This window comes from Argentina silus (assembly GCF_951799395.1).
Source record: "Argentina silus genome assembly, chromosome: 8".
NCBI classification, from domain to species: Eukaryota; Metazoa; Chordata; class Actinopteri; order Argentiniformes; family Argentinidae; genus Argentina; species Argentina silus.
Genome location: NC_139662.1, coordinates 16,611,543 through 16,637,055, shown reverse-complemented (window position 1 = coordinate 16,637,055; position 25,513 = coordinate 16,611,543). Strand labels below are relative to the sequence as shown.

Below are 25,513 nucleotides of genomic sequence, written 5' to 3'. Positions count from 1 at the left end.
AGAAACCATGTGAGGAAATTACTGTCACAGTATATCACAGTCCAACAGCAGCTGTCTCCACCACCAGGCAGGGTAAATCATGTTTCACACACACACACACACACACACACACACAAAAACACCAACACACACACTAACATACACACGTCCTGGCTGGAGCCACATGGTCTGGACTGCCTGTCCCATCACAGGCTTGATGCAGGGAGACAGGGCTGAAGATGGCGGCAGGAGAAAAGACAATGACACATTTTTAATTTAGTAAATTAACACATTTTATTCTTTTTGATTCATAAGATTAATTAATTCTTCTCAAAATCCCAATCACTGTTGCTGCCTTTCTGACTGCTCAACCTTTCTCACACACAACCATAAACAGTAACGCACACACCATCAGCCACAGTCAACCAGATGTACAGGCAACAGCTTGGTGAGGGGAGAGGAAGCATAGGGCGTAAGTGCTATAGATGGACACACACACACACATACACACATACACACGCACACTCACGAAAAATTCCAAATTCCAAATGATTGGTTGTATAAACACATAGAAACAAGAAACATGGTGATACAGAATCTGTGTGTGGAGTGTCATCAAACCAGAACAAGTGACATCATCACCACCATGCCATGGCCATACATGGACATCCTGTCTATCTAATGTACATATATAACAGATATATATGTATATATCTATATCTATCAGAGTCACGGCTCATACTGTCTGCGGAAACTAAATCTATTGGTTTACTCAGCACTCCTCATGATAGTCTCTTCATACACATGATGAATCTCACACCAGTGTAGTCCTGTGCACCACGGTCCAGCACAGGCCAGTACGGACCAGCGCGGTCTAGTACGGTCCACCATGGTCTAGTATGGTCTAGTACAATCTAGTACGGTCCAGTACGGTCTAGCACTGTCTAGTACGGTCTAGTACAGTCTAGTATGATCTAGCACAGTCTAGTACGGTCCAGCATGGTCTAGTATGGCAGGTCAGATGAGGCCAGTGATGGAGCTGGCAGGTCAGATGAGGCCAGTGGTGGTTCGGGCAGGTCAGATGAGGCCAGTGATGGAGCTGGCAGGTCAGATGAGGCCAGTCGTGGAGCTGGCAGGTCAGATGAGGCCAGTCGTGGAGCTGGCAGGTCAGATGAGGCCAGTCATGGAGCTGGCAAGTCAGATGAGGCCAGTCATGGAGCTGGCAAGTCAGATGAGGCCAGTGTTGGAGCTGGCAGGTCAGGTGAGGCCAGTGATGCAGCTGGCAGGTCAGGTGAGGCCAGTGATGCAGCTGGCAGGTCAGGCGAGGCCAGTGATGGAGCTGGTGTCCAGGTGTACTATGAGCATGCGTAGGAAGGACATCTCCTTGCGAGTGTTCTGGAAGATGATGCGCGGGTCGTCCGACTGACAGCGGAGACAGTTAGGAGCCATCACCATGGCCAGGTTATTCACATCCATCTTAGTTCTGCTGACGTTCACTGGCTGGGCAAACACCTAGGAGAGAGAGAGAGAGACACACAGAGAGACAGAGAGAGAGAGAGATTAGGTGTTTAGGCAACACAGGAGGCGTACCTGTAAGCTTTAGTTCAGAGGACTAACACACCTGGAGGCTCTAGCGCAGAGGGAGGAGACATACCGGGAGTAAATGTATGAAGTAGCAGAGGACCCAGTGCCGTTTTTAACCCCAAAATGTTGGTGTGGCCACTGTCAAAAACGCCCAGAAGCATGCCAGTGGAACCACAGTCAAACAAAACATCACCCGTCATGAATGCAATTGGATACAGACTACTGTACATCAAGACATAGCCTATTAGCAGAATATATTTTCCGATAAGATTAATGTTGAAAAACTCTTTCTCATGGACACAATCATGCAGCTTCTATTTCCATCATGTTAGCTTTCTGTTTAGCTATGACCACCTTTAGCTATGTGACTACTTTTGCCAGACCAGTTTGCAGGGAGCAGACCCCGCGGGAAAGCAATAGTAAAGATGCGGCAGACATCTAAACAATAAACAAGCCGCCTTGGTCAACAGAGTGTCTCCACCAGCAACAAGTAAGCTATGCAACAGTGTAGCCTCTTAACAAAGTGGCTCGCAGGACCACATATTAGGCATATACAGCACACAGCAATGTAAAACTCAAGTACACACTTTTACCACACAATTGAATGCAAGCAATTATTCTACCCTACATTGGTGTTCCCCATTAAACCCAGTTATTGCACTGTCCACATGAGAGAGGATGTAAGTCCTTGAATCCTGATTTGGACCAAATGCTCTCTCCACCAAAAAGAATGAACTTTCTTGGATACACTAGCTGTTAGCCATGTTTTCCTCTGAAACCACTCAGGGTTGAAACAGCGATTTTGGTCTTTTCCAGCCTGAGTTATAATTAAATCCATAGGCCGGTGTGCCCCGAGCCGCTTAATCTCAATTTTATCTTCCAAAGTCAAAGTGCTGAAGTGAATGGTGAATAAATGAATAAATAGTCCACCTCATTCATGATGACTGGTGATATTTGTGGTTGAGCAATTTGTCTTACAAGGTCAAACGAACGGATGTAGAGGACAGGTTGACATCTGTTTTGCCTGCTAGCCAGCTAGCCAGCTGAACCGTTGGTGACACTGCGTAAACTACAGGCATTTTGTCTTTCTCTGGCAGCAGCACCTTTTTGAACCACTAGGGACCGTGGGGCCAGAGGAGCTCGGCCCCTTGTGCTTGCCTTTGACTTAACGGAGAGGCATACTTTGAGCATGCGCACAATCATTTTCCCCACTCATAGAGTTTCATTGACAGAGAGGGGTCGAACAGGACTGACCCCACTACCATAGAAAACAGTAGCAGCTGCGAAAAACAGCAAATTTCATGCATTTCAGAGTTTCCATACTCAAGGAAAATAAACTAAAGCACAGCCATAAATGTTTCATTAAGGTAAAAGAAGACAACAGCGCCATCTGCTGGCCGGGCCCCACCAGTCCTGAATGACGAAACGCCACTGAGGACAAGACATACCTGGAGGAAGTGTATGAAGTAGCAGAGGACCAGGCGGCTGAGCTCAGGCAGAGAATGCACCACGCTGACTGCTGCCTCTGGGTCGTCATAGTTACTGATGCAGCGCTGGTAGAAGCTCTGTGGGATGACAGGCTCCTCCAGCTCCCGGTACCAGAGCTTCAGCAGCGACGCTGGGGAGAGAAAGTTAGCATCAACACCAACGACTCTGTAGAGAGTTAGCATCAACACCAACGACTCTGTAGAGAGAGTTAGCATCAACACCAACGACTCTGGAGAGAGAGTTAGCATCAACACCAGAGGTTCAGCAGAGACGCTGGGGAGAGAGTTAGCATCAACACCATCTGTAGGGAACTATCCAAATGAAGTGTAACTGGGTAATGTAGCGTTGGGGTCAGGGTTAGGGTTACTTGGAACGTTGGGGTCAGGGTTAGGGTTACCTGGGACGTTGGGGTCAGGGGTTAGGGTCAGGGTTACCTGGGACGTTGGCGTCAGAGAGGTTTTCTGGAATATTCCACTTGTCCACCTGCAGCTTGAGAGCGTTGACTTCATCGATGTCACCTGGTACCCTGAGGGGAGCAACCAAAGGACAGGTGTAGGTCTATAGCCATAAGAGCCCCACCTCCTCTGCCCCGAGCCCCCCACACCTCCCACGTGCCCCACTCCCTCCTCACCCTTCATACTAGCCTGGTTGGGGCACCAGTACTGTATGTCAAATACTTCAGGTGTGCTCATCTTATCTTGGAGTTGCACATCATTGGTTTCATTGGAACAGGCAGGTGTGGATCCAGGTGTGTGGTCCTGCTCACCTGAAGATGCCCTCTGTCTGGGCCCCGCCCAGCGCCAGCACAGCCTGGGACAGCTGGACCTGCACCCATGGTAAGTGTCGCCGTGGGAACAGCTGGCTCTGGCGCTCCATGATCTCTTGCAGCGTACTCCCGAACAGAGAGGGCGTCAAGATGGCGGTCCGGCCCTGGTCCACCTCCTCCAGGGTGGGCTTCCTCAGGCCCTGGGAGGGGGGCGGGGGGGGATGGGGGGGCTATTAGTGACTCACAACCAACAAACACAAACTCTTCTCTCAGAGAAACATCTCAAGTAGTCTAAAGTTGTTTAGTGGTGGACCTCTGCAGCAGGAGGTGTTGAATCACACAGGCCTTAAAGGGACAGTTCACTGTAGACTATTGGGATGCACCCCATGGAGGGACGACCTATGACCTCACCTTCTTGCCCCCAGTGACAGCCACCTTCTGCAGCTTGCGGTAGCAGTACTTAGCATACGTGCTGATTGGCAGGCCTGTAGAAACAAGAGATGACAGACACCATTACTGACCAATACTAAACTGGGGCTGGGCCAGAGACAGAGAGAGGATAAAGAGAGTATTTGCATTCAAATGGGAGTTGCATTAATCCGCCCTCCACCCCCCCCCCTTCTCTAAAGAAGAGCTGGATCTGAGGCTGGATCTGAGGCTCCTGGCACGAGAACAATGCCCTCTTAGCAGCCTGGCAGAGAGAGACAGCTGGAGGCGATGCCACCTCCCTCCCTCCTACCTCCTCCCTCCCCCCCTCCTCCCCTCCCCCTCCCTGAGAGCTGACAGTAATACGATGAGATTCACTCCTCCCTTGTGTGTGAATGAGGGAGTGTTGTCGTGGCGATACTCACCCTCCTCCCCCTCCTCCTCGTTGTCCTGCTTCCTCTTCTTGCGGGACTTAGAGCTCCTCTTGTTCTTACGTTCCTGGTGTTCTGTGATGCTCTGCATGACTAAAGCCCGTACGGTTCTTTGGTTAAAGACCTGTCACATATCCACCCCCACATCCACCCCCAACAGCACCCCCCACCCATCACATATACTGTGCCCTGCGTAAATAATGGGACAGTGAAGGATTTTTTCTTCTTTCGGCTCTACACTCCAAAAGTTTAACATTTACTATGTGGATAAAGTAGAGATCTACGCATAAACAGTGGTGTAACTTCTGAATGGTTAAACTAATATATACACAAATACCATCAAATAAAAGGTGAGAGTCTCTACTTTAACCTCATAGACATTGTTTGATTTCAAATCCAAACCTTTGGAGTGTAGAGCCGAAAGAAGAAAAAATGCTTCACTGTCCCATTACTTACGCAGGGCACTGTACATCACATATCTTCACCCCTCATTACCATATCTTCACACCCCATGACCCCCCCTATGACATCCCTATGACCTCACTGTGACCTCTTATGGCCTCCCTATGACCTCTTATGATCTCCCTATGACCTTCCTCTGACCTATGACCTTAGCTGTGACCTATCTATGTCCACTCACTCATCTTGTCGTGGCTCTCCTCCAGGTGGGTGTGCAGGTAGCTGGCCAGGCAGCGTCTGAACGTGGCCGAGGGGGAGAAGAAGGCCAGGCTTATGGCCATGAGCTCCCAGCCGGCCTGGAGGCTGCGGAGGCCGGGGTTGTCGGAGGTCTGTCTGAGCAGCTGGATGTACAGCTCGTCCCTGAGAGCCGGTCCGCTCCAGCACATACTGACCACCACTAGGGCGGCGCTGCGGCGCTCCAACCTGCAGGGCCGGTCCCCCATGTAGGCCTGGACCAGTTTGAACATGTCACATGCCTCCTTCCTCACACCGCCGCGGCCGGTGCCGGCCAGCATGGGCTTCCTGATGGGGGCAGGGCTCCACGACAGCATGGTTGCCAGGGGGACACGTCGGCGGAACAGGCCGTGGGTGTGCTGGTTCAGGTTGTCTCTGGCCCAGGCCGCCATGATGACTTCTGGAGGTGGGGGGTGCAGGTAGCCCCCCCCTCCGCCCCCCTGTCCAGCCCCGCCCCCTGGTGGTGAGGAGAGCTCTGATTGGGCCAGGGAGTCCAGTGTTCCTGTCTGTAGATGGACACAAAGGAAGCTGCAGTCAGACTGGCCAGGAGCTATGCTGCATACTAGTGCGTGTGTGTGTGTGTGTGTGTGTGTGTGTGTGTGTGTGTGTGTGTGTGTGTGTGTGTGTTCCCTCTATGACTGTGCCAGAGCAGAACCTGATATCACTCCAGAAATAAGTGACCCAGTACCATTCACAGCACCTCCCCTGATCAACAAACACACACACACACTCCGCTACAGGAGTTGGGGCGCCAAGCCTTAACGCCACATTGACCACAAATTGTTCTCAAATAAATCCTTGTTAACGATGTTAGTTTTAACATCAATGTTTGACAATAGAACCACTATACCAGACCTGCTAATTACCCCTGTCTGCCAATTTAGGACCCTTAGTTTTTCCATTCCAGACAGGCATCCTAGCAGGACGCCTGAGTGAGAAGTGACATCATGTTGCTAGGAGGTGATATCATGGCTTCTGCTTCTGTCTGTGGCCTTAAAGCACCTTACGCATCCAAATCACCCTCTGCGGAAGCTCAACACCCTACTGCTCTCTCCTCCCTCCCTTCTTCCCTCCCTCCTCTCTGACTCACCTGAGCGATTGGCAGAATCGCTCCCTCTTCTCCCTCTGTTCCTTCTCTCTCTCTGCAGCAGCTTCTCCTGTGTTCATTTCATGGAGGGTTACACCAAGACTAACCCTAACACTAAGACAGGATGTGGAGAGCAGAGTGACCCCCCTCCCCCCCGTCTTACGCCAATGTGTTCTCAGCCTAGCTCTCTCTCGCTCTCTCTCCCACGTTGTTGTCCCTACAGACGAGCTCCTGATTCTGGGGGTGGATAAAGCCTCTGACAGGCCAACACACACACACACACACACACACACACACACACACACACACACACACACACACACACACACACACACACAGTCTGACTGCAGAAACAGGAAACTCTGAGCCCGCTGCTCTCCACAGCATTGTTCCTTCAGCGACAGGATGGACATGTTTTCTTTACTGGTCTGAGGGGCAGAGGGAGGAGAAGAGGAGAGGGGGAGGAGGAGAGAAGGAGCAGAGACACACACACACACACACACACACACACACACACACACACACACACACACACACACACACACACACACACACACACACACACACACACACACACACACACACACACAGGGTTGTCAGTACCTGTGAGGGGGATCTAGGGGTGTCCGGGGGTAACAGGTTGCTCTTCTCCAGAGAGTCCACTTTCTCAAAGGTCCGTTTCTGACCCCCCACATCTCCATGATTACCCCCCGCCCGGTACAGGGAACGGTCGCTGGCATTGACGTCCTCCCCACACTCCCCCTGATGGCCCTCCTCCCCCCTAGGCAGGGCCTGGAGGGGGGGAGTGTCAAGGGCGTGGGGAGCGGGGGTGTCCAGGGTGACCTTGCTTCCTCTCAGGGTGTTAGAGCGACTCACCACCTCCCTCATCTCTGCCATCAGTCTGTCATTCAGATCTCCACTACTGCCTAGGGAGCCCGGCCGGACCCCACCCCCGCCCCCCCCCAGGGCCCGGCGCCGGTTCTTCCTCCGCAGGCTGGGGGAGGGGCCAGTGGAGTAGCCGGAGTCCTGGTAGCAGACGGTGGGTAGAGCCGGGGAGTCCTGCGACGCCAGGCTGTTCTGACGACTGTGACGCGCCTCCATGCTCTTCCTCACACTGGCCTCTAGGAGGCGCCAGGACGACTGCTTCTCCAGACTGGCCTCCCTTGGCCGGGTCTGGCCTGGGTCTGGGGGTGGGGAGGGGGACAGCACTGGGTTTGGGGTCTGCTCTGTGAGACTAGCGGGCTGGGGTGGCAGGGTGGACTGGGAGGTCTGGGACAGAGGGGACAGGGGGGGCAGGGGGCCCTGGGGGGACAGAGGTGCTTGGGGGCTCTGGGACGTCTGGGACAGGGGAGGATGGGGGCTCTGTTTGCAGGCAGCAGGATCCACGTTGATCATGTGTTTGATGCACTCCCGTCCAGCGGGGCTGTACTCTGTGGCTGAGGGGCTCCTCCTGTGTTTAGAAACCAGGGAGGCAGGGTAGGGGAGCAGTTTGGACTGGGGCTGGGGGTGGGGGGCCTGAGGCTGGGACTGGGACTGGGGCTGTGACTGGGGCTGCGACTGGGGGTCCTGTGTGTGTCCCTGGGGTTGGCGGAGGATGAGGGGGGGGTTGAGGGTGAGGGTGGGTCTGGTAGTGAGGGTGGTGGGCCTAGTCAGGAGGCGAGCCCCCTCCACCTCCATGTCCACAGGAGGTTCATCGTAGATGGGGGGGTCCAGGGGTGGCTCATCATAGATGGGGGGGGTGGAGCCATACTGGGGGGAGGCGGGCCGGAGGGGCTGGTGGGCGGGGCTAGCCCCCGGGACAGCAGCCATCTTGCCTGGGAGGCTCGGTCTGTCAGAGTGGGCATGGCACACCAGGGTTAGAGGAGGGAGTGGCCGGGCATTAGCGCCACTGGCTGATTGATTCCTGCCGATGCTGTTGACCTTCACCAACATGGCCGCCTTGGAGCCTGGCGCTGGCTGCCATCTTGAATCCAACTCCCTGGAACAAAGAAGAGGGGTTCAGACACACACACTAATATCTACACATGAAACACACACACACACACACACACACACACACACACACAAACACACACACACCCCCATAGACAAACACTAACTCACTGATACCTATACATGAAACCCAACATCTACTAACTAACCCTAACCCTACAAACTCTAACCCAGCTTCATATCTACATCGGTGTCTGGAATACCTCAGCTGGCACAGAATTACAGAATGCACATTCCTGCCTCAGCTAAAGGCTTTCAACTCTCTGACCTTCTAGAACCCTCCTCAGAACTTTGACCTTCTAGAACCCTCCTCAGAGCTGAGTTTCAGTCATATTGGGACTGTTGTCGTTGAGGATATTGTGGGAACATAATCAGGGCAGAGCAGAGAGATTCATCGTTACTCAACAGCGTGTCACAATGAAACAATAGAAACACTTCACAGAAGAAAGCCTTACTCAGCTTATCAAACAGGAACACACACACACACACACACACACACACACACACACTTTCCAGAACACACCACGCCCCTGTTTGTAGGAGAAACACAACAGGAAAGTAGATTTTCCACTTCAGGTCGCTACAGTTACGCTAGCACTGGGGAAAACAGGAATCCACCAGTGTTAGGCTCTGTTCTGGTCTGCCAACTCACAACCTCTCAACTAGACCCCCCCACACACACACACACACACTCCCCCCCCCCCCCGACTCCCACCCCCCACCCCCCAACTCCAACCCACCTCCTCCACACACACGCCTCTACACAACCACCACATCCCCCTCCACACACACACACTCACACTCATGGCAGTGTTCCCTCACACACACAGGGGTTGAGTTGGCCCAGGATGATGCTTAATCGGTGAGGGGTCCCTTCAGTCTCTGTGAGAACGATGACCTCCCCACCACCAATGTCACTGTGAGAACGCTGCTCCCCCTGTCACGTCCCCCGTCCCCCGTCCCCCCCCTCCTCCGCCACAACAACAAAACAAACAAACAACCATCAGCCTGAGCCAGCTTCACTCTGAGAGACGACCATTCACAGCCTAACACACCTCGCCAGTTACAAAACTACACTAAACACTAACTAGTAAACACTAACTAGTAAACAGTACACTTGAGCAATAAACAGTAGTATAGACACTAGGCCATGTCACTACAGCAGTCAGGCTCCAGCCAACGGCTAAGCTTCATTACTGTGAATGAGAAAGAGAGGACAGGAGAGAGGAGAGAAGAGGAGAGGAGAGGAGGGGAGAGGAGCAGAGAGGAGAGGAGGGGGGGTGTTTAAACATGGCTGTGGAAATCAGTTGTGGGCAGTAAAATGTTTTGGACAGCCAGATTTGTTCTGCATATAAACAGAAAGTCTCTGGCCATGTGTGTTAAAACCAGACTTCCCCGTTAGCTTGGAGATGCAGTAGCAACGTTACCCCCCCAAGTTTGTCTGTCTGTCCTATATCTGTCTGTCTGCCGGCCTGCCTGTCTGTGTGAGTTGTCTGTCTGTCTGCGTGTCTGTCTGGGCCACAGGGACAATAGAGACATAGGAACCAAAACAGCTCCCCCTCCCCATTGGTGTCAGTAGTTAGCACCACAATGTTGTGTCAGTTGCTCTGGCTGTGTGTGTGTGTGTGTGTGTGTGTGTGTGTGTGTGTTTTAGGAAGGCCTCAGGTCCTGAGTAGAGAGAGGGGTGTCCTGAGGGACGCCTGGTGGAAAGTTCAAAGGTCATCTCTCCATAGCAAAACAGGAAATACCAACAGAGCGTTCACATCACAATGTTCACACAACCTTCACAACATGTTCAAACAACGTTCTCACAACCTTCACAAAACATTCACACACAGAGCAGAACCAACTACAGGCTCCTCTCTCCCAGAGGAATTCCCATTTATACTATATAAACACAGTATCCTCAAACACACACACACAGACAAATGTAACAAATGAGATTATCATAAACTCACTACACTGCAGTCTATTGTTTTACAGATAAATGTGTGTATCAGCATGTGTGTGCATGTGTGTGTGTATGTGTGTCCACAGCCCTGCTACTATCACCAGAGAAAATTCACACTCAGTTTCCCACGGCTTGTCCCTCCCATCTTCTCTCTCAGCTGTTCTCAGCCTTGGCCTGTCCCTCTCCCAGGGGACCACACACACACACACACACACACACACACAGAGGAGGAGGGAGGAGAAGAGAGAGATCTGTGTGCGGGTTCTATCTGGTAATATTGTCAGAGGCTAAATACCGCAGAACAGGGAGTGGTCCTATCATGACCGCACACACACACACACACACACACACACACACACACACACACACACACACACACACACACACACACACACACACACACACACACACACACACACACACACACACACACCTGTGGACCAAAGTTACCACTTAACCCCATCCTGGCCATAACCATAACCCTAACCATCACATTGACCACATGTCAACCACTCTAAACCACGGAGGGGGAGGGGGAGGGGGAGGGGGAGAGAGGAGAGAGAGGGAGAGGAGAGGATGAGGAGGAGAGAGAGTGTGGGGAAGGGAGAGAGAGAGGAGAGGAGGAGACAGAGAGAAAGAGCAGGAGTGAGAAAGCGAGAGAGAGTGTGTGAGAGAGAGGGGGGGGAGAGATAGATAGATAGATAGATAGACAGACTGAGAGAGAGAGAGAGAGAGAGAGAGCGGGGGGGGCAACGAGTTTGGTAACTCATGTTCTTATACTTCAATAATGAGGTGAGGTAAGCCGGGAGCTTATGCAGTAGGGCATGTGGCCTGAACATGCTCAAAGGGGGCACCACCCAATGTACATATGCAAAAATCATCAGATACATTTTCTTGTGATTTGGAAAATAACATACAGTTTTTCCAGCATTAAGTACTCATTTCAGTTTCACAAATGCTTTCTGTAGGACAAAAAAGCAAACCGTAGCTCAGAAAGAGCCTGGTCAATCGTGGGGGCAATAGTATATACAACAGTGTCATCGGCATACAAGTGCAGGTTATAAATATTTACAGATAATCCAATATTGTAAATGTAAATAGTAAAAAAAAAAAAAAAAAAAACAGACCAAGAATTGATCCTTGTGGCACACCTTTTGTTATGTCCTGAAAACCTGATTTAACACCATCAGTTAAGAGAAACCACCAGAGAACTGAGAACATGAACCGTGTTTTCTACTCAGGGACTCCTCCCACACTTATCACAGGCCATGACATCATCACAGAGAGAGGAGATATATACACACACACACACACACACACACACACACACACACACACACACACACACACACACACACACACGTGTGGTCTTTACCTGCTGGCATTTCTCCTGTTCTCTAGGCTGTCACAGTGGCCTTTAGACGGGGTTTCCCGCCCACTGGCATCAGGGGCGGGTGGCAGAGGTGTGTGGCCTCTCTGGGGCTGGCCGTAGCCCCTCCCCCCTGGCTCAGAGCCCCGCCTCCTGGCCTGTAATTGGGCGAGGGGCAGGATGTCGCAGCCTAGGGGGCGGTGCCACTCGGTGGTCTGGCTGCAGCTGTTGTAGTAGTAGAAACGGTTGCTATGGCTGTCAAACAACTCCCACCATTGGTTGCCGTCGGACTGACGCACAGCGACGCCAGGGGGCGGGTCCCAGCCACACTCTCCAGACACCAGGTTCACGTACATCCTCTCCCGGGAGCGAGGCTCCACGATCGCCACCCAATCACACCTAGACACAGGGGCAGTATGGGAAACGGAGTCAAACTCTGGAGACATTATATGACATGACGACGTATAGTAAGTCAGATTATATGGCCTGACTATGTCTGTGTGAGAGAGAGCCTCAGTGAGTGAGTGTGTGTGTGTGTGTGTGTGTGAATATATGTATGTTTATTTTCATATAGATATACTTTATCCAATAACGTGGAGTGTAAATTAAGGATTATTAACAATTGTTTTGTTACATTAATCTATCACACTGTCTCCCCCTCCCTAACCCTAACCCTAACCCTCCCACAGACCGAAACAGAACCAAACTCCTGAGGAGGCTTCAGGTCTCACACCTTTGTGTAACAGACATTCCATATTTCCCCTGCATGTTTCCTTTCTCGTGTATCTAAGTTGCCATCTTGCACTGTCACGTTTACTGTAATGCTTTATTTTATTATTATTATTTTAACTAATTATTTGTTTGTAAGAAAGCTCATGGCCTCGGGGGGGTGGAGTGTGTGGCAGGGCATGGGCTGCGGTCGAGTTGATTTGAATTGGAACTAGAAAAATGATTTGGGTGCAAAAGATCACAACCCAATAATAGAGTGTGTGTTCATCATAGTCCCTGTGTGTGTGTGTGTGTGTGGCCACACCTGCTGTTTACTCTACATCCTGTAGGTCTGACTCAGCACACACCTTAAAGGGACAGTTAACTTTAGGCACCACTACCAACGCAACAATGGGAGTGGTGGCAGCAGTTGAGACTAAATTATCAAAATCTGTGGCCAAATTAGCAATTTACTCAAAGTAAATACCAACCAACCAAGTTGATTTGGACATGTAATTTTAAACTGTGTCTACTTGCCCCCCCATCACTTCCATTGTTTTTTTTGTTTAGCGGTGGCTAAAGTTAGCTGAAGATAGTAGTGACAATTTAAACAACTCTGAACCATGGATGACTGTTTCTCCTGGCCCATGGACTACTTTCAGTGGAAGGAACCATCTAACTAGTTGTAAACTGTAAAAAAGTGAACCTGTTAAAACCTGTCAGAAAAGCAACTCTCTCTCCACACCTACTCAGAGAAGTCAACACTGTGCCATAAAACCTGTTCAAAACAACAACAACAACAACAACAACAACAAGCCGAGATATACTCAGAGAGAGAGAGAGAGAGAGAGAGAGAACTAGTGGACACCACAACAGTGTCTACTATAAACACAGTTCTACCAGGAGCATTGAGGGTTAGGGCCAACGCACACTCATTCCTTCTCTCTCTCCCTCTCTCTCCCCCCCTCTCCCTCTCCCTCCCTCTCTCTTTCATCCTCCTCTCTTCTCTACATTCCTCCTATTTATAACCAAATCTATCTGTGTGTGTGTGTGTATGTTTCTGTGTGTGTGTGTGTGCGTGTGTGTGTGCGTGTGTGTGTGTGTGTGTGTGCTTCCGGGAGGAGCAGATGTGAGTGCAGCAGCTCTGTGCCAAGACATGGCATGCCACTAAAACAACTAAGCAAACCCGTTCTAATTGCCGTCCTGAATGCACTTTTGGTACATATGTTTGCACCAAAAGCGCTAAAGTAGGCTTTCAAACAAGCCTTTTATGATGACCCAGCCCCAATACACCTGGCGGGTGGAAATACCTCGGCAGATATCTCTGACTGTGAACGACCGTTCTCCTAAGATGAATGGACAACCTTCCGGAAACACGATAGAGCCTTCAGGAAAAGCCTAGACGCTAAACTGTTTTAAGATAAAAAACAAACTTTGTCTCCTCCGGTGATCCCGGGGAAATGGAGCTTTTTGAAGAATGGTGTCGCAAAATATTGGGACGGAAGACCCTTCGCAACTCCACTACTGAAGTACGTTGCACGGATCCTGAGAAAGTTTCCAACTCGTGAGGCAAACAGAAGGCAAATATTGATCGCCAGAGCATGGATGAGCATGTACTCCAGCTCGCTCATGATTATTCAACTAGGCTTGAGATGATTGACTAGTCCCCTCTGCCTGTAGCCATGAAGCTACAAGAGAAGTTCAGTGTCTGTTTGCCAATGTGCCTATTCCACAGAATGTTCACACATTCCACTTGAGATGTCATATTCCCAAGTCAAAATAGTCCAAAATGTCAAATGGATATACACTACAACAATAATAACTCATCTCCTGAACAGTGACAACAGTCACAAACAGTGCGGGAGCAAGCCAGAGCTTCCCTTCTAGTGGACAAAGAGACGGAAGGTCCCATGGGCAACTGGCAGAGGACAACTCTTTAGGCTTCAAGAAGAAGACCAATGGGAAACTGGACACACGTGCTGCGGGCTTTGGAGTCTGGCTGGAACTCAATGACTAATGCAACCGGATTGGAGTGGAGCCAAAATGGACACACATTAACCCACAAATGGAACCAGTGTCTTCATCTGATGCAGTGGTCACAGACCCCTGTGTTGTTGTGGAGGCTACGGTCACCCATGATGGAACATCCCAGGAGCTACAGCATACATCATCAAGGACAACTCTTCTCAGTATTAAGACAGAAGCTGCTAGTGCAACATTGGACTGGCCTGAGGTTGCTGGGGAAACTTGCTGCTCTGGACTTTGTTGGCAATTCTGTATCATATTCCATGCACAGAAATGCTACCATAGGCGAGGACATACTGATCTTTACTGTTAAAGCAAGGCTACAGGTTCTGCCAACTAAGTATAACCCCGCACTCTGGTGTCCTGTGAGTCACAAAGGTCTATACATTGCCAGGCATGACCGCATTGTCAACCTAATTTTTTGTCAACCTGACATTGTTGTTGTTGATGAAGGCCAAGGAGAGATGACCATATTAGGAGTAGGCTGCTCATTCGATCTGTACATGGAGGAAGCCTTTTCTACAAAACTGTTAAAATACCAGCCCCTAGTCACACGTATTAGTGGCCTTGGCTTCAGGTGTCACCTGGTAATACTGATATTTGGCAGCCTTGAACATGTGCATTACCTGACAGCACGTGGCCTGCAAATTGCAGGGCTCCCATAGGAAAAACGCTAAGCAGCTTGCAAGATATTGTTCTGTGTCAGCTGTTGTGGGAAGCTTAGATGTGTGGTGAAGACGATGTTACCTGTATCCTTGACTATTTGTATGACCTTTGTTATATGTTGGATTCTTTTATGTAATGCTTTACTGTGAACCCAAATAAAGTATCCAAGTGTGTGTGTGCGTGTGTGTGTGTGTGTATGTGTGTGTGTATGTGTGTGTGTGTGTGTGTGTGTATGTGTGTGTGTGTATGTGTGTGTATGTGCGTGTGTGTGTGTGTGTGTGTAATCCGACACTCCTCTGCTACACCTTTCTAGGGCAGGAATGCAGGCGCTGCTGCAGCTTTGACGCAGACAGACATCAGGGAGCTCACTGAAAACTATAATAATACTACAGACACACAACAGCATCAGGTACAGACTACAGACTATGACCCTGGGTACGACTCTGTGTACCTGGGGCCTACCTCCCTCTGTGTGTGCACCTGGGGCCTCCCTCCCTCTGTGTGTGCACCTGGGGCCTACCTCCCTCTGTGTACCTGGGGCTGGGGTTTAACCTTTCTCTCCTGAGAGGGATGAGGAGGTCCTGAGTGGTCAGGAGTCTATGGAATGCTTGATTTGTATTGACTCAATAAAGAGGATTTGAAATTTGAAATCTCTCTCTCTCTCTCTCTCTCAGCCAATCAAAGTCTGTCTGTACTCCAGCATTGGTCATGTGCTGTGTTGGGGAAGCTACTCTGAAAATGTATTTAACTTTGCAAGGGAAGTTGAACTACAATAAAGCTACCCTTGAGAGAAATATAGTTTGGCAAACTAAAGCTATGATAAAAAAGTAGTTCACTACATCCAAACTACTTCATCCAACATGTGACAGTTAGTCAGTGAAAGATGACCAGTCCATGCTACAGAAAGCAACTACTGATCCTCCTCCATGTTAAAACCTTTTTAAAAACACGACTGATCCTCCATGTTAGTACCTTCCAGAACAACAGTTCCACAGCTCTCTAAGTGTTCTAGCAGACGAACCGTACAAGCTCTGATGCTAGGTGTTCAAACACTGCCACACACACACACACACACACACACACACACACACACACACACACACACACTGAGAATCGCTTATGGTGCTCTGAGGAAGAATGAGACGAGATGAGGAGGGGTAGAGGAATGGGGGAACAAAACAAGAAAGAATGATAAAGAGACAGAGTAGAGAAAGGAAGGAGAGGAGGAAGTAATGTATAGAAATGTTGGGAGCAGGGATGAAAAACGGTCCTCTCTCTCCCCCTGTCTCTCTCTCTACCCCCTCTCTCTCTCTCCTCCCTCTCCTCCCTCTCCCCCCTCTCTTTCTCGCCCTCTCTCTCTCTCTCTCTAACCCTGGGACCCGAACAATCTACACTAGTAAAGACCTTGGACAGGCAGGTTGGTGCACCTGCCTCTCTCCCAAACACACACAGACACACACCCACCCACACAGTGGTTGAGCGGCAGCAGAGACCACAGGTGAGGTAGATGCTGACAGAGATTAATAATAAAGTGATGAATCCACTGATAGAATGCTGCCAGACCGGGAGAAAAGGCTAGTCATTAAAGGGGCAATCTGGGATTCAAACAATAACAAAGTGGTCTCCCCGCCACTTCATTTGGTAAACAGCTGAGGGATGGGCCTGGAGAAATTTAACCACGCTCAAATTCATAGACAGAGCGTGCAAGGACTGACCATCCCTGAGATCAAAATTATAGTTTTAACTGTTTGTTGAAGCTAAACAGTGTTTACAATTACATTGTTTACAAACAATGGAGTAAAACAATCTTATATTTTGCATTCTGATGGGGGTAGAACAGTTGAACTAAGCTCATGAGGCATTTATACGTTATCTATTCTTCAAGGATCAATGGCTATATATCATTCATTTAAAAGTGCAAAACCAATTTTGGAGGTACCAATTACAGATTGCCCCTTTAAGTTGACACCTGGCATTCGAGGCTCGCGCGGCACCTTGGGGTGCTGGAGCATGGGTAACCAGACCTCTCCTCGCGCTCAGCAACTGTTCAGAAAGATGCCAGTCAAGTCCAGACTCGTCTCCTCAAAACGAACCGATTAATCCACCGTGGAAATCTGACGTCAAAGCGGCAGAGCGACGTCACACAGTCAGCATACTGTATCTACATTTAAAAGGATACAGCAAACTAGACAGAGCGACATGATACAATAAAGATCTCGTTAAGCAAAGTTTATGATCCCAAACAATATCATGATTCACATTACTAGGCCTGTAATGACTCGTACAATGATACACTGACTTGTTACATTGTTGTTACTACAGAGTTACAACTGTTACATTGTTAACAGTTGTTACGCCTTAATTTCCCCTCGGGGATCAATAAAGTACATATCTATCTATCTATCTTCTTGTGATATAGTTACAGGAGCAGCCTGTGTCTTCTCCATTGTTCCATGTGAATCGCAAATTCGGGAACATTTTCATTTGAGGCAAACGAGCAAATCCCTGACTCGTTTCAAGTTTGCTACACAAACGATACGAGGCTCCACTAAGTCTAACTTTATCAAACTAGACTACGTCCGACACGGTAGCCTCCAGAGACACACACACAACTAGGAAAGTAATGACACTTATACAGTAGCTATTCTCACGAGGATTCCAACCACGGCAACAACTTGTTACATTCTTTCCGCGTGTTTTTCAACAGAACATATTTGCAGTGACAACAATAATAACTCGCTTACCGTGTCTCGGCCATTTTTCTCACATTGTGCGAACAACAAGTTGGAAAAGGATCGGCACTGTAGCCTCCTGTAGTAGATGTCCCGGTGCTGTGCCACGAAACTACAGCGGGGAAGTTCAGCCCCGTCTTGTCTGCGCGTGAGTCAGACGGTCGGTAGGTGCCCCCGCTGCTCCCCGCCCCGCCGCTCAACCCCTCCATGCCTTTGCCTCGTAGGGTATGTGTAATTTGATCTCAACTGGGCTACATCCAACTGCATGCTTTGCTTTCACTCTGTATCGGGTTGTTGTCCTGATCCAACCGCGACCTCTAGCGACGACATAGAGAAACACATTCAGTCGCAAGTTAGTCCAAGTTAGTGTCCTGCGTAATGGGACAGTGAAGCATTTCTTCTTTTTGCTCTCTACTCATGGAGGTCTATGAGGTTGAAGTAGAGATGCTCAGCTTTTATGTGATGGTATAAATGTTGTGTGAATATTGGTTTCACCATTCAGAGATTTCAGAAATACTTGCATAGTCCCCCTATTTCAGGGTACTCAAAGGTGATGGGACAACTGGCTTGACAGGTGTTTTTTTTTTCAATTTAATTGAGAATCAAAATCATAATGAGTGTTGTTGTTATAGGACAAGTGCAAAACATTATATTTTATGTTTGTGTCATCAACTTCCAAGGTTTATGTATGTAGAATGTCCAGGCTAGCATAGCAGAGCCACACTGTGTGTGTGTGTGTGTGTGTGTGTGTGTGTGTGTGTGTGTGTGTGTGTGTGTGTGTGTGTGAGAGAGAGAGCGAGAGTGTGTGAGAGCGAGAGAGAGAGAGTGTGTGAGAGACAGAGAGAGAGAGAGAGTGTGTGTGTGTGTGTGTGTGTGTGTGTGTGTGTGTGTGTGTGTGTGTGCATGTGTGTGTCTGTGTGTGTGTGTCAGGGAGAGAGATAACACATCTGAGTCCACAGGCGTTCGCTACCTTGGAATTCAACACTTTATTCACAAACTAACAACCGCTATCAAGGTGTCACTGGTAACCAAGGAAACAAAAATAGATGTCTGATAGATCTATGTGTGACAGTACAAGTCCCTCTGTTCTCCTCTTCATATCCAGCAGTCCCTCTATTTTCTTCTTCACATCTAGCAGTCCTGTTCTCTTCCTGTTCGACATGCTCAGAACAAGCTTTGCTGTCCTTGTAGTTCAGGGGAGGAGGAGCCTGGTGTGTCAGAGAGTATTGTACAGAGAACCTCCAATGGTTTACCTTAGACAGTATTGTAGACTTGGAGGTGTGAGACGGTATTGTAGATCTGGAGGTGTGAGACAGTATTGTAGACTTGGAGGTGTGAGACAGTATTGTAGTCCTGGAGGTGTGAGACAGTATTGTACATCTGGAGGTGTGAGACAGTATTGTAGACTGGAGGTGTGAGACAGTATTGTAGACCTGGAGATGTGAGACAGTATTGCAGACATGGAGGTGTGAGACAGTATTGTAGTCCTGGAGGTGTGAGACAGTATTGTAGACATGGAGGTGTGAGACAGTAGACCTGGAGGTGTGAGACAGTATTGGAGGTGTGAGACAGTATTGCAGACCTAGAGGTGTGAGACAATTTCGGAGGTGTGAGACAGTATTGTAGACCTGGAGGTGTGAGACAGTATTGTAGACCTGGAGGTGAGTCTACCAAACCAGCAGGTGAAGGTGAGTCTAGAGGACCAGAGTCTATCAGACCAGACCAGGTGGAAGTGAGTCTAGAGGACCAGAGTCTATCAGACCAGACCAGGTGGAGGTGAGTCTAGAGGACCAGAGTCTACCAGACCAGACCAGGTGGAGGTCAGTCTAGAGGACCAGAGTCTACCAGACCAGACCAGGTGGAGGTCAGTCTAGAGGACCAGAGTCTACCAGACATGAGACCAGTGTCTGAGGGAGTAGCTCTGATGGGCCACTGCTCCTGCTACCTCATCATTAAGCCTCTACTGTGTATTATAAAATATATTTAAACATTTACATTAATTGCAAAACATACATTCAAATACATACAGCAATTGTATATCTATATGTTGAGACAGCATTAGCACCATGGAGAGCAGAACACTAAAAGGCTAGTAACAGCAGGAATGCAATGTTAGTTAAGTACATCTCTTTCATTTATTCTCACCTACAGAAAAGACAATAAGAGGACCAACATGTGTCCATTGTTCTAGAACATGAACGTTTAGAAAACCAACTTGTGTCCAGTGTTCTAGAACATGAACGTTTAGAGAACCAACATGTATCTAGTGTTCTAGAACATGAATGTTTAGAGAACCAACATGTATCTAGTGCCCTAGAACACAGGGAATATAGGGCTGATGGAACACTGAGACGTTGATGTTAGAGGAAGGCTGATGACCTCATAGAAACAGGTGATACAACAGGTCAGATCAGACTGGTTTGGGGTTCTGAGTTCTGGGTTCTGAGTTCTGGGTTCTGAGTTCTGAGGGACTGCAGACTGCGATGTTCCATCCTGGACTCTTGATCACATGGTCTGCAAACGCAGGTTCTCCAGTGTGAATGTTGCATCCTGGGTAATGCTGCTGTAGAATCTTGTTAGTACAACGGTTAGTCCTGTTCAACACCAGGAGGTCAAACACTCTGATTAACACAATAACACTATTCTGCCTCTGACACGTACAGTCAATATCTAGTCTGTTTCCTCAGGAACAGAACACTATCTTACACAACACTGGAACTGAGAGGGGCTGTGTGTGTGTGTGTGTGTGTGTGTGTGTGTGTGTGTGTGTGTGTGTGGGTGTGTGTGTGTGTATATAAATGTCAATGTGAATAGTTGATCATTTGCATTTAATAGAATGAAGGGTTTTCAAATGTTTGTTAGTCACAAGGCAAGACGACTACATTAGTGAAGGTGCCACATCCACTGAAGCTGCATGGGTGGAGGGGGCGGGGGGGCGGGGGGTGGAGCGGGGGGTAGAGCTAGTTAAAACTACACAAGTCAAGTACACATGGCCACAATACAAAATATTTCTCAAACAATCCAATGAAAATATCAAAATTAATCAAGTTTCTCTCTCCTCCCTCCACCAGACGAGTCCAGACTGGAGCCAGAGCAGAGCAAAGGACCAGCAAAGTGTGTGTGGGAGGGGGGTGGGGGTGGGGTGGGGTGGCTGGAGGTGCTGGGGCCTGAGGGGGCAGGGCTCTGGGGAGGGCGGGGGTGAGGGAGGACAGGGGAAGGAGGAGGGGGAGAGGGAGGACAGGGTGAGGGAGGGGTCCTACAGGTAGTCACTCGGGTGCCCCAAGCTCCGCCTCCAGTATGAAGTCACTGCAGTCACAGTGATTCAGCCTCCAATCAGAGAACCTTCTCTCCTTCTCCTCTTCATCCTCTTTCTTCTCCTCCCTCTCCCCACTCTCCTCCACCTCCTGCAGACCAGGTGGCCGCTCCTCCAGGGGTGGGGTCAGAGGAGGTGGGGGGCGGGCCCAGTCTAGGCTGCCCTTCTTAACAGGGACCGGGGGAGATAGGAGGAGGGAGAGGAGGGAGGAGGTGGGGGAGGAAGAGGAGGAGGAGGAAGAGGAGGAGGAGGTGGAGGAGGAGGAGGGAGAGGAGGAGGAGGAGGAAGAAAGCCCCAGTGCCTCCCTCAACAGCAGAGCGGGTGTGGCCAGGGTGGTCAGGTAGATGGCTGCAGTTGATTGGTCAGTTGAAGACACCAGGGCGTGGTCTCCTCCACCCTCCTGCCTCGCCCCAGGAATAAGGTTGCTGTGGTGACAGTCGGGCTGGTTGAAGTTGCCTAGCAACGTGAGCATCCTGTCTACATCGGAGCTGAAGTGTTGCCAGTCCTCCGGGCCGACGCTGTAGGGGGGTATGACATCATCGGCCGCATCATCACATCTGTACAAAGGTTCTCGTCCTGACCAGTCCGTTTCCCCGGCGACAAGGGGCGTATCTGTCGGGGACACGTGCTCTTGGCCTCTAGCCCTCCCATCCTTCCCAGATCTGCCCTCTGAGGAGACACAATGCAGAGGACAGAGGTTAATCTGGTCCCAGGACAGAGGTTAAACTGGTCCCAGGACAGAGGTTAAACGGGTCCTAGGACAAAGGTTAAACGTGTCCCAGGACAGAGGTTAAACATGTCCCAGGACAGAGGTTAAACTGGTCCCAGGACAGAGGTTAAACTGGTCCCAGGACAGAGGTTAAACTGGCCCAGGACAGAGGTTAAACTGGTCCTAGGACAGAGATTAAACTGGCCCCAGAACAGTATTGCGTATGAGAGCTTGAATGGGTTGATTCTGTGCTCTTTCTATAAGACTCTAGTGTATGATGTAACTACATGACACATGGACAACACTGCCCTCTACTGGTGAAAACATGAACACACACACACACACACACACACACAGATGTTAAAAGGGAGACATGGGAGACATGGGGGAGAGATGGGGGAGAGTGATGCCTTCTACAGGTGGGAAACAGAACTGTAACAGAAGCTGAGCCATGCATAACAGACAGACAGGGTTGTCAGCTGGAGAAGCAGACAGCAGCATGCACCCAGTGTTGACAAACTGAAGAAAAGAAAGAAAAGAAAGACAGGAAAAAGGAAGTTAGAGGTGACTGATTGGTGACGTCATGACGACCGGGTGGAATTCCAAACTCACAGAGATTTGGAGGCGGGCCTCCGCACTTTGGGCCATTTTCTGCGTTGAAACTGCCTGTTACCAAGCAACAACACACACTGTTACCCTGTCCTGTTACCAAGCAGGAACATACCCCAGACAGACAGACAGACAGACAGACAGACAAACAGACAAACAGACAGACAGACAGACAGACAAAGACAGACAGACAAAGAGACAGACAGACAGACAGGCAGACAGACAGAAAGACAGACAGACAGAAAGACAGACAGACAGACTGTGTCTCCATTGGGTTAGAAAAGTGCTCAATCCCCAACAACAGTCATGCAAGGTGCAAAAGAGGCACACGCACTCAGTGTTTTCCCATCTAAGTATTTTATGTTTTGTGAAAGTACATGGTGCTAGATTCTTAAGTATGTGTATAAGTAAGTATGTGTATAAGTAAACTTTTGTCAAAACGGCCCCTGTTGTCAAGGTAACGTGATAAACAAATGTTTGTAATTCGAGTGTTAGCACAGGGATGTTAATGTAACATATGGTAAACAGGTAAAACGCTTCATAGCTGTTACTTTATCAGCCAATAAAGCACAGCTGCGAACACCTCTCGAACGCCTCTCAAACCGTTGTATCAATTAACTTTGAATGGACCAGGTGTTGCAGAGGTGTTGTAGACAGTGTGTAGAGGTGTTGTAGAGGTGGTGTAGAGGTGTTGTAGACAGTGTGTAGAGGTGTTGTAGAGGTGTTGTAGACAGTGTGTAGAGGTGGTATAGAGGTGTTGTAGAGGTGTTGTAGAGGTGTTGTAGAGGTGTTGTAGACAGTGTGTAGAGGTGTTGTAGAGGTGGTATAGAGGTGTTGTAGAGGTGTTGTAGAGGTGTTGTAGACAGTGAGTAGAGGTGTTGTAGAGGTGTTGTAGAGGTGGTATAGAGGTGTTGTAGAGGTGGTGTAGAGGTGTTGTAGACAGTGTGTAGAGGTGGTGTAGAGGTGTTGTAGAGGTGTTGTAGAGGTGTTGTAGAGGTGTTGTAGAGGTGGTGTAGAGGTGTTGTAGAGGTGGTGTAGAGGTGTTGTAGACAGTGAGTAGAGGTGGTGTAGAGGTGTTGTAGAGGTGGTGTAGAGGTGTTGTAGACAGTGAGTAGAGGTGGTGTAGAGGTGTTGTAGAGGTGTTGTAGACAGTGAGTAGAGGTTCACCTGTATTCATCAAAGCTGCCAGGTTCTTTACCCCCTGAGGAGAGACAGCACCAGTTAGATGATAAACAGACATCAGTTCTCACAAACACAAACTCATGTCATGTGATCTCAGGGCGACTTCACCAGAGGAGAAAACAGAAAACAAAAAGCCAGGCGTGATTCGGTCTGGTGAGGATGATGATGATGAAGATGCCAAACAGTCATTCTTCATTCTTCTGGAGTCAAACAACCTAAGAGAGTGTGTTCATTTTGTGTGCGTGCGTGCGTGCGTGCGTGCGTGTGTGTGTGTGTGTGTGTGTGTGTGTCTGTCTGTATATGTGTACGTGTGCGTGTGTGTGTGTGTGTGTGTGTGTGTGTGTGTGTGTGTGTGTGCTATGGTGACTCACCCAGGTCCAGGTTGCGGGTGCGGGGGTTGCACTGCTTGTGGCCCTTGCAGCTGCGGAGCTCCATCAGCTGAACGTGGAGCTGGTTCAAGACGGTACGGTCCAGTGTGTTTACAGCATTCATCAGCTACACACACACACACACACACACACACACACACACACACACACACACACACACACACACACACACACACACACACACACACACACACACATACACACACACACAATTTCATTAATGTCCTTATCAGTCCTGATGTAGAGTAGGTCAGTTGTTATACTGGGTCAGTTGTTATACTGGGTCAGTTGTTACACTGGGTCAGTTGTTACAGACTGGGTCAGTTGTTACAGGCTAGGTCAGTTGTTATACTGGGTCAGTTGTTACAGATTAGGTCAGTTGTTACAGGCTAGGTCAGTTGTTATACTGGGTCAGTTGTTACAGATTAGGTCAGTTGTTATACTGGGTCAGTTGTTACACTTGGTCAGTTGTTAAAGACTGGGTCAGCAGTTACAGACTGGGTCAGTTGTATTCTCAGGCTGGGAGTATTACCTGGTAGGGTTCAGGGGTCAGGGTGGGTATGTACCTGGCAGGGGTCAGGGGTCAGGGTGGGTATGTACCTGGTAGGGGTCAGGGGTCAGGGTGGGTATGTACCTGGCAGGGGTCAAGGGTCAGGGTGGGTACGTACCTGGTAGGGGTCTGGGTGGGTACGTACCTGGTAGGGGTCAGGGGTCAGGGTAGGTATGTACCTGGTAGGGGTCAGGGGTCAGGGTGGGTACGTACCTGGTAGGGGTCAGGGGTCAGGGTGGGTATGTACCTGGCAGGGGTCAAGGGTCACAGTGGGTATGTACCTGGTAGGGGTCTGAGTGGGTATATACCTGGTAGGGGTCAGGGGTCAGGGTGGGTATGTACCTGGCAGGGGTCAGGGGTCAAGAGTCAGGGTGGGTACATACCTGGTAGGGGTCAGGGTGGGTACGTACCTGGTAGGGGTCAGTGTTGAGGTCAAAGTACTCCAGGAAGCCTGTAGCGAACTCACAGAACAGGAAGTTGTGTGTCTCATTGATTGTCCGCAGACACCAGTAGGTGTTGTTGTTGGCACTGGTACATGCACAGAATGGCCCCACTGACGAGAGAGAGGGAGGTTAGTGTGTGTGGGTGTGTGTGTGTGTGTGTGTTAGTAGTATGTAGTGTGTTTTGGTGTGGATGTGGGTGTGGGTGTGTGTGTGTTAGTATTATATAGTGTGTGTTGGTGTGGGTGTGGGTGTGGGTGTGTGTGTGTGTGTGTGTGTGTGTGTGTGTGTGTGTGTGTGTGTGTGTGTGTGTGTGTGTGTGTGTGTGTGTGTGTGTAGTGCCGTACTTGACCAGAAGGGGGCAGTCTGCCAGTGCTGGTTGTCGTGTGTGAAGCAGGTGAGTCCAGGCATGCTGCAAGTGTCA

At 49.6% G+C, this 25,513-nt stretch overlaps 2 protein-coding genes across 3 annotated transcripts in view; both read right to left on the bottom strand.

Annotated features, from left to right (window-relative positions):
- Nucleotides 1–254: 254 nt before the first annotated feature.
- On the bottom strand, nucleotides 255–18,020 carry LOC310808254 (rho GTPase-activating protein 39-like). The gene is made up of 10 exons (XM_083675050.1): nucleotides 17,910–18,020; nucleotides 11,773–12,165; nucleotides 7,058–8,432; nucleotides 5,315–5,873; nucleotides 4,669–4,767; nucleotides 4,229–4,302; nucleotides 3,818–4,017; nucleotides 3,486–3,577; nucleotides 3,012–3,181; nucleotides 255–1,491 (listed from the first exon to the last, which is right to left on the bottom strand). Exons 1-10 carry the CDS (start codon nucleotides 17,921–17,923, stop codon nucleotides 1,297–1,299), a joined length of 3,171 nt encoding a protein of 1,056 aa, XP_083531176.1. The 5' UTR covers nucleotides 17,924–18,020; the 3' UTR covers nucleotides 255–1,296.
- Nucleotides 18,021–21,163: 3,143 nt separating this feature from the next.
- The window catches only part of LOC310808537 (extracellular sulfatase Sulf-2-like), a gene marked incomplete at its 3' end in the record, with an annotated part of 5,359 nt that continues 1,009 nt past the window's right edge, over nucleotides 21,164–25,513 (bottom strand). The window contains exons 4-9 of one of the 2 annotated variants that reach the window (XM_083675490.1): nucleotides 25,437–25,513; nucleotides 25,060–25,202; nucleotides 24,082–24,205; nucleotides 23,696–23,729; nucleotides 22,532–22,585; nucleotides 21,698–21,879 (exon numbers count right to left, since the gene is read on the bottom strand). The exon at nucleotides 25,437–25,513 is cut by the window's right edge and continues 147 nt beyond it. In XM_083675490.1, coding sequence (XP_083531616.1) covers nucleotides 21,849–21,879; nucleotides 22,532–22,585; nucleotides 23,696–23,729; nucleotides 24,082–24,205; nucleotides 25,060–25,202; nucleotides 25,437–25,513 — 463 coding nt within the window. Of the gene's footprint in view, nucleotides 21,880–22,531; nucleotides 22,586–23,695; nucleotides 23,730–24,081; nucleotides 24,206–25,059; nucleotides 25,203–25,436 lie in introns of those variants that run through there. The other variant, XM_083675491.1, reaches the window with a different exon arrangement.

Coding starts and splice junctions, on each gene's coding strand:
- LOC310808254 (XM_083675050.1), bottom strand. Junction 8,433..11,772: donor AACAGGAGAAATGCCAGCAG/GTAAAGACCACA, acceptor TCTTTGTTCCAG/GGAGTTGGATTCAAGATGGC. Junction 4,018..4,228: donor CTGTCACTGGGGGCAAGAAG/GTGAGGTCATAG, acceptor CCCCCCTCCCAG/GGCCTGAGGAAGCCCACCCT.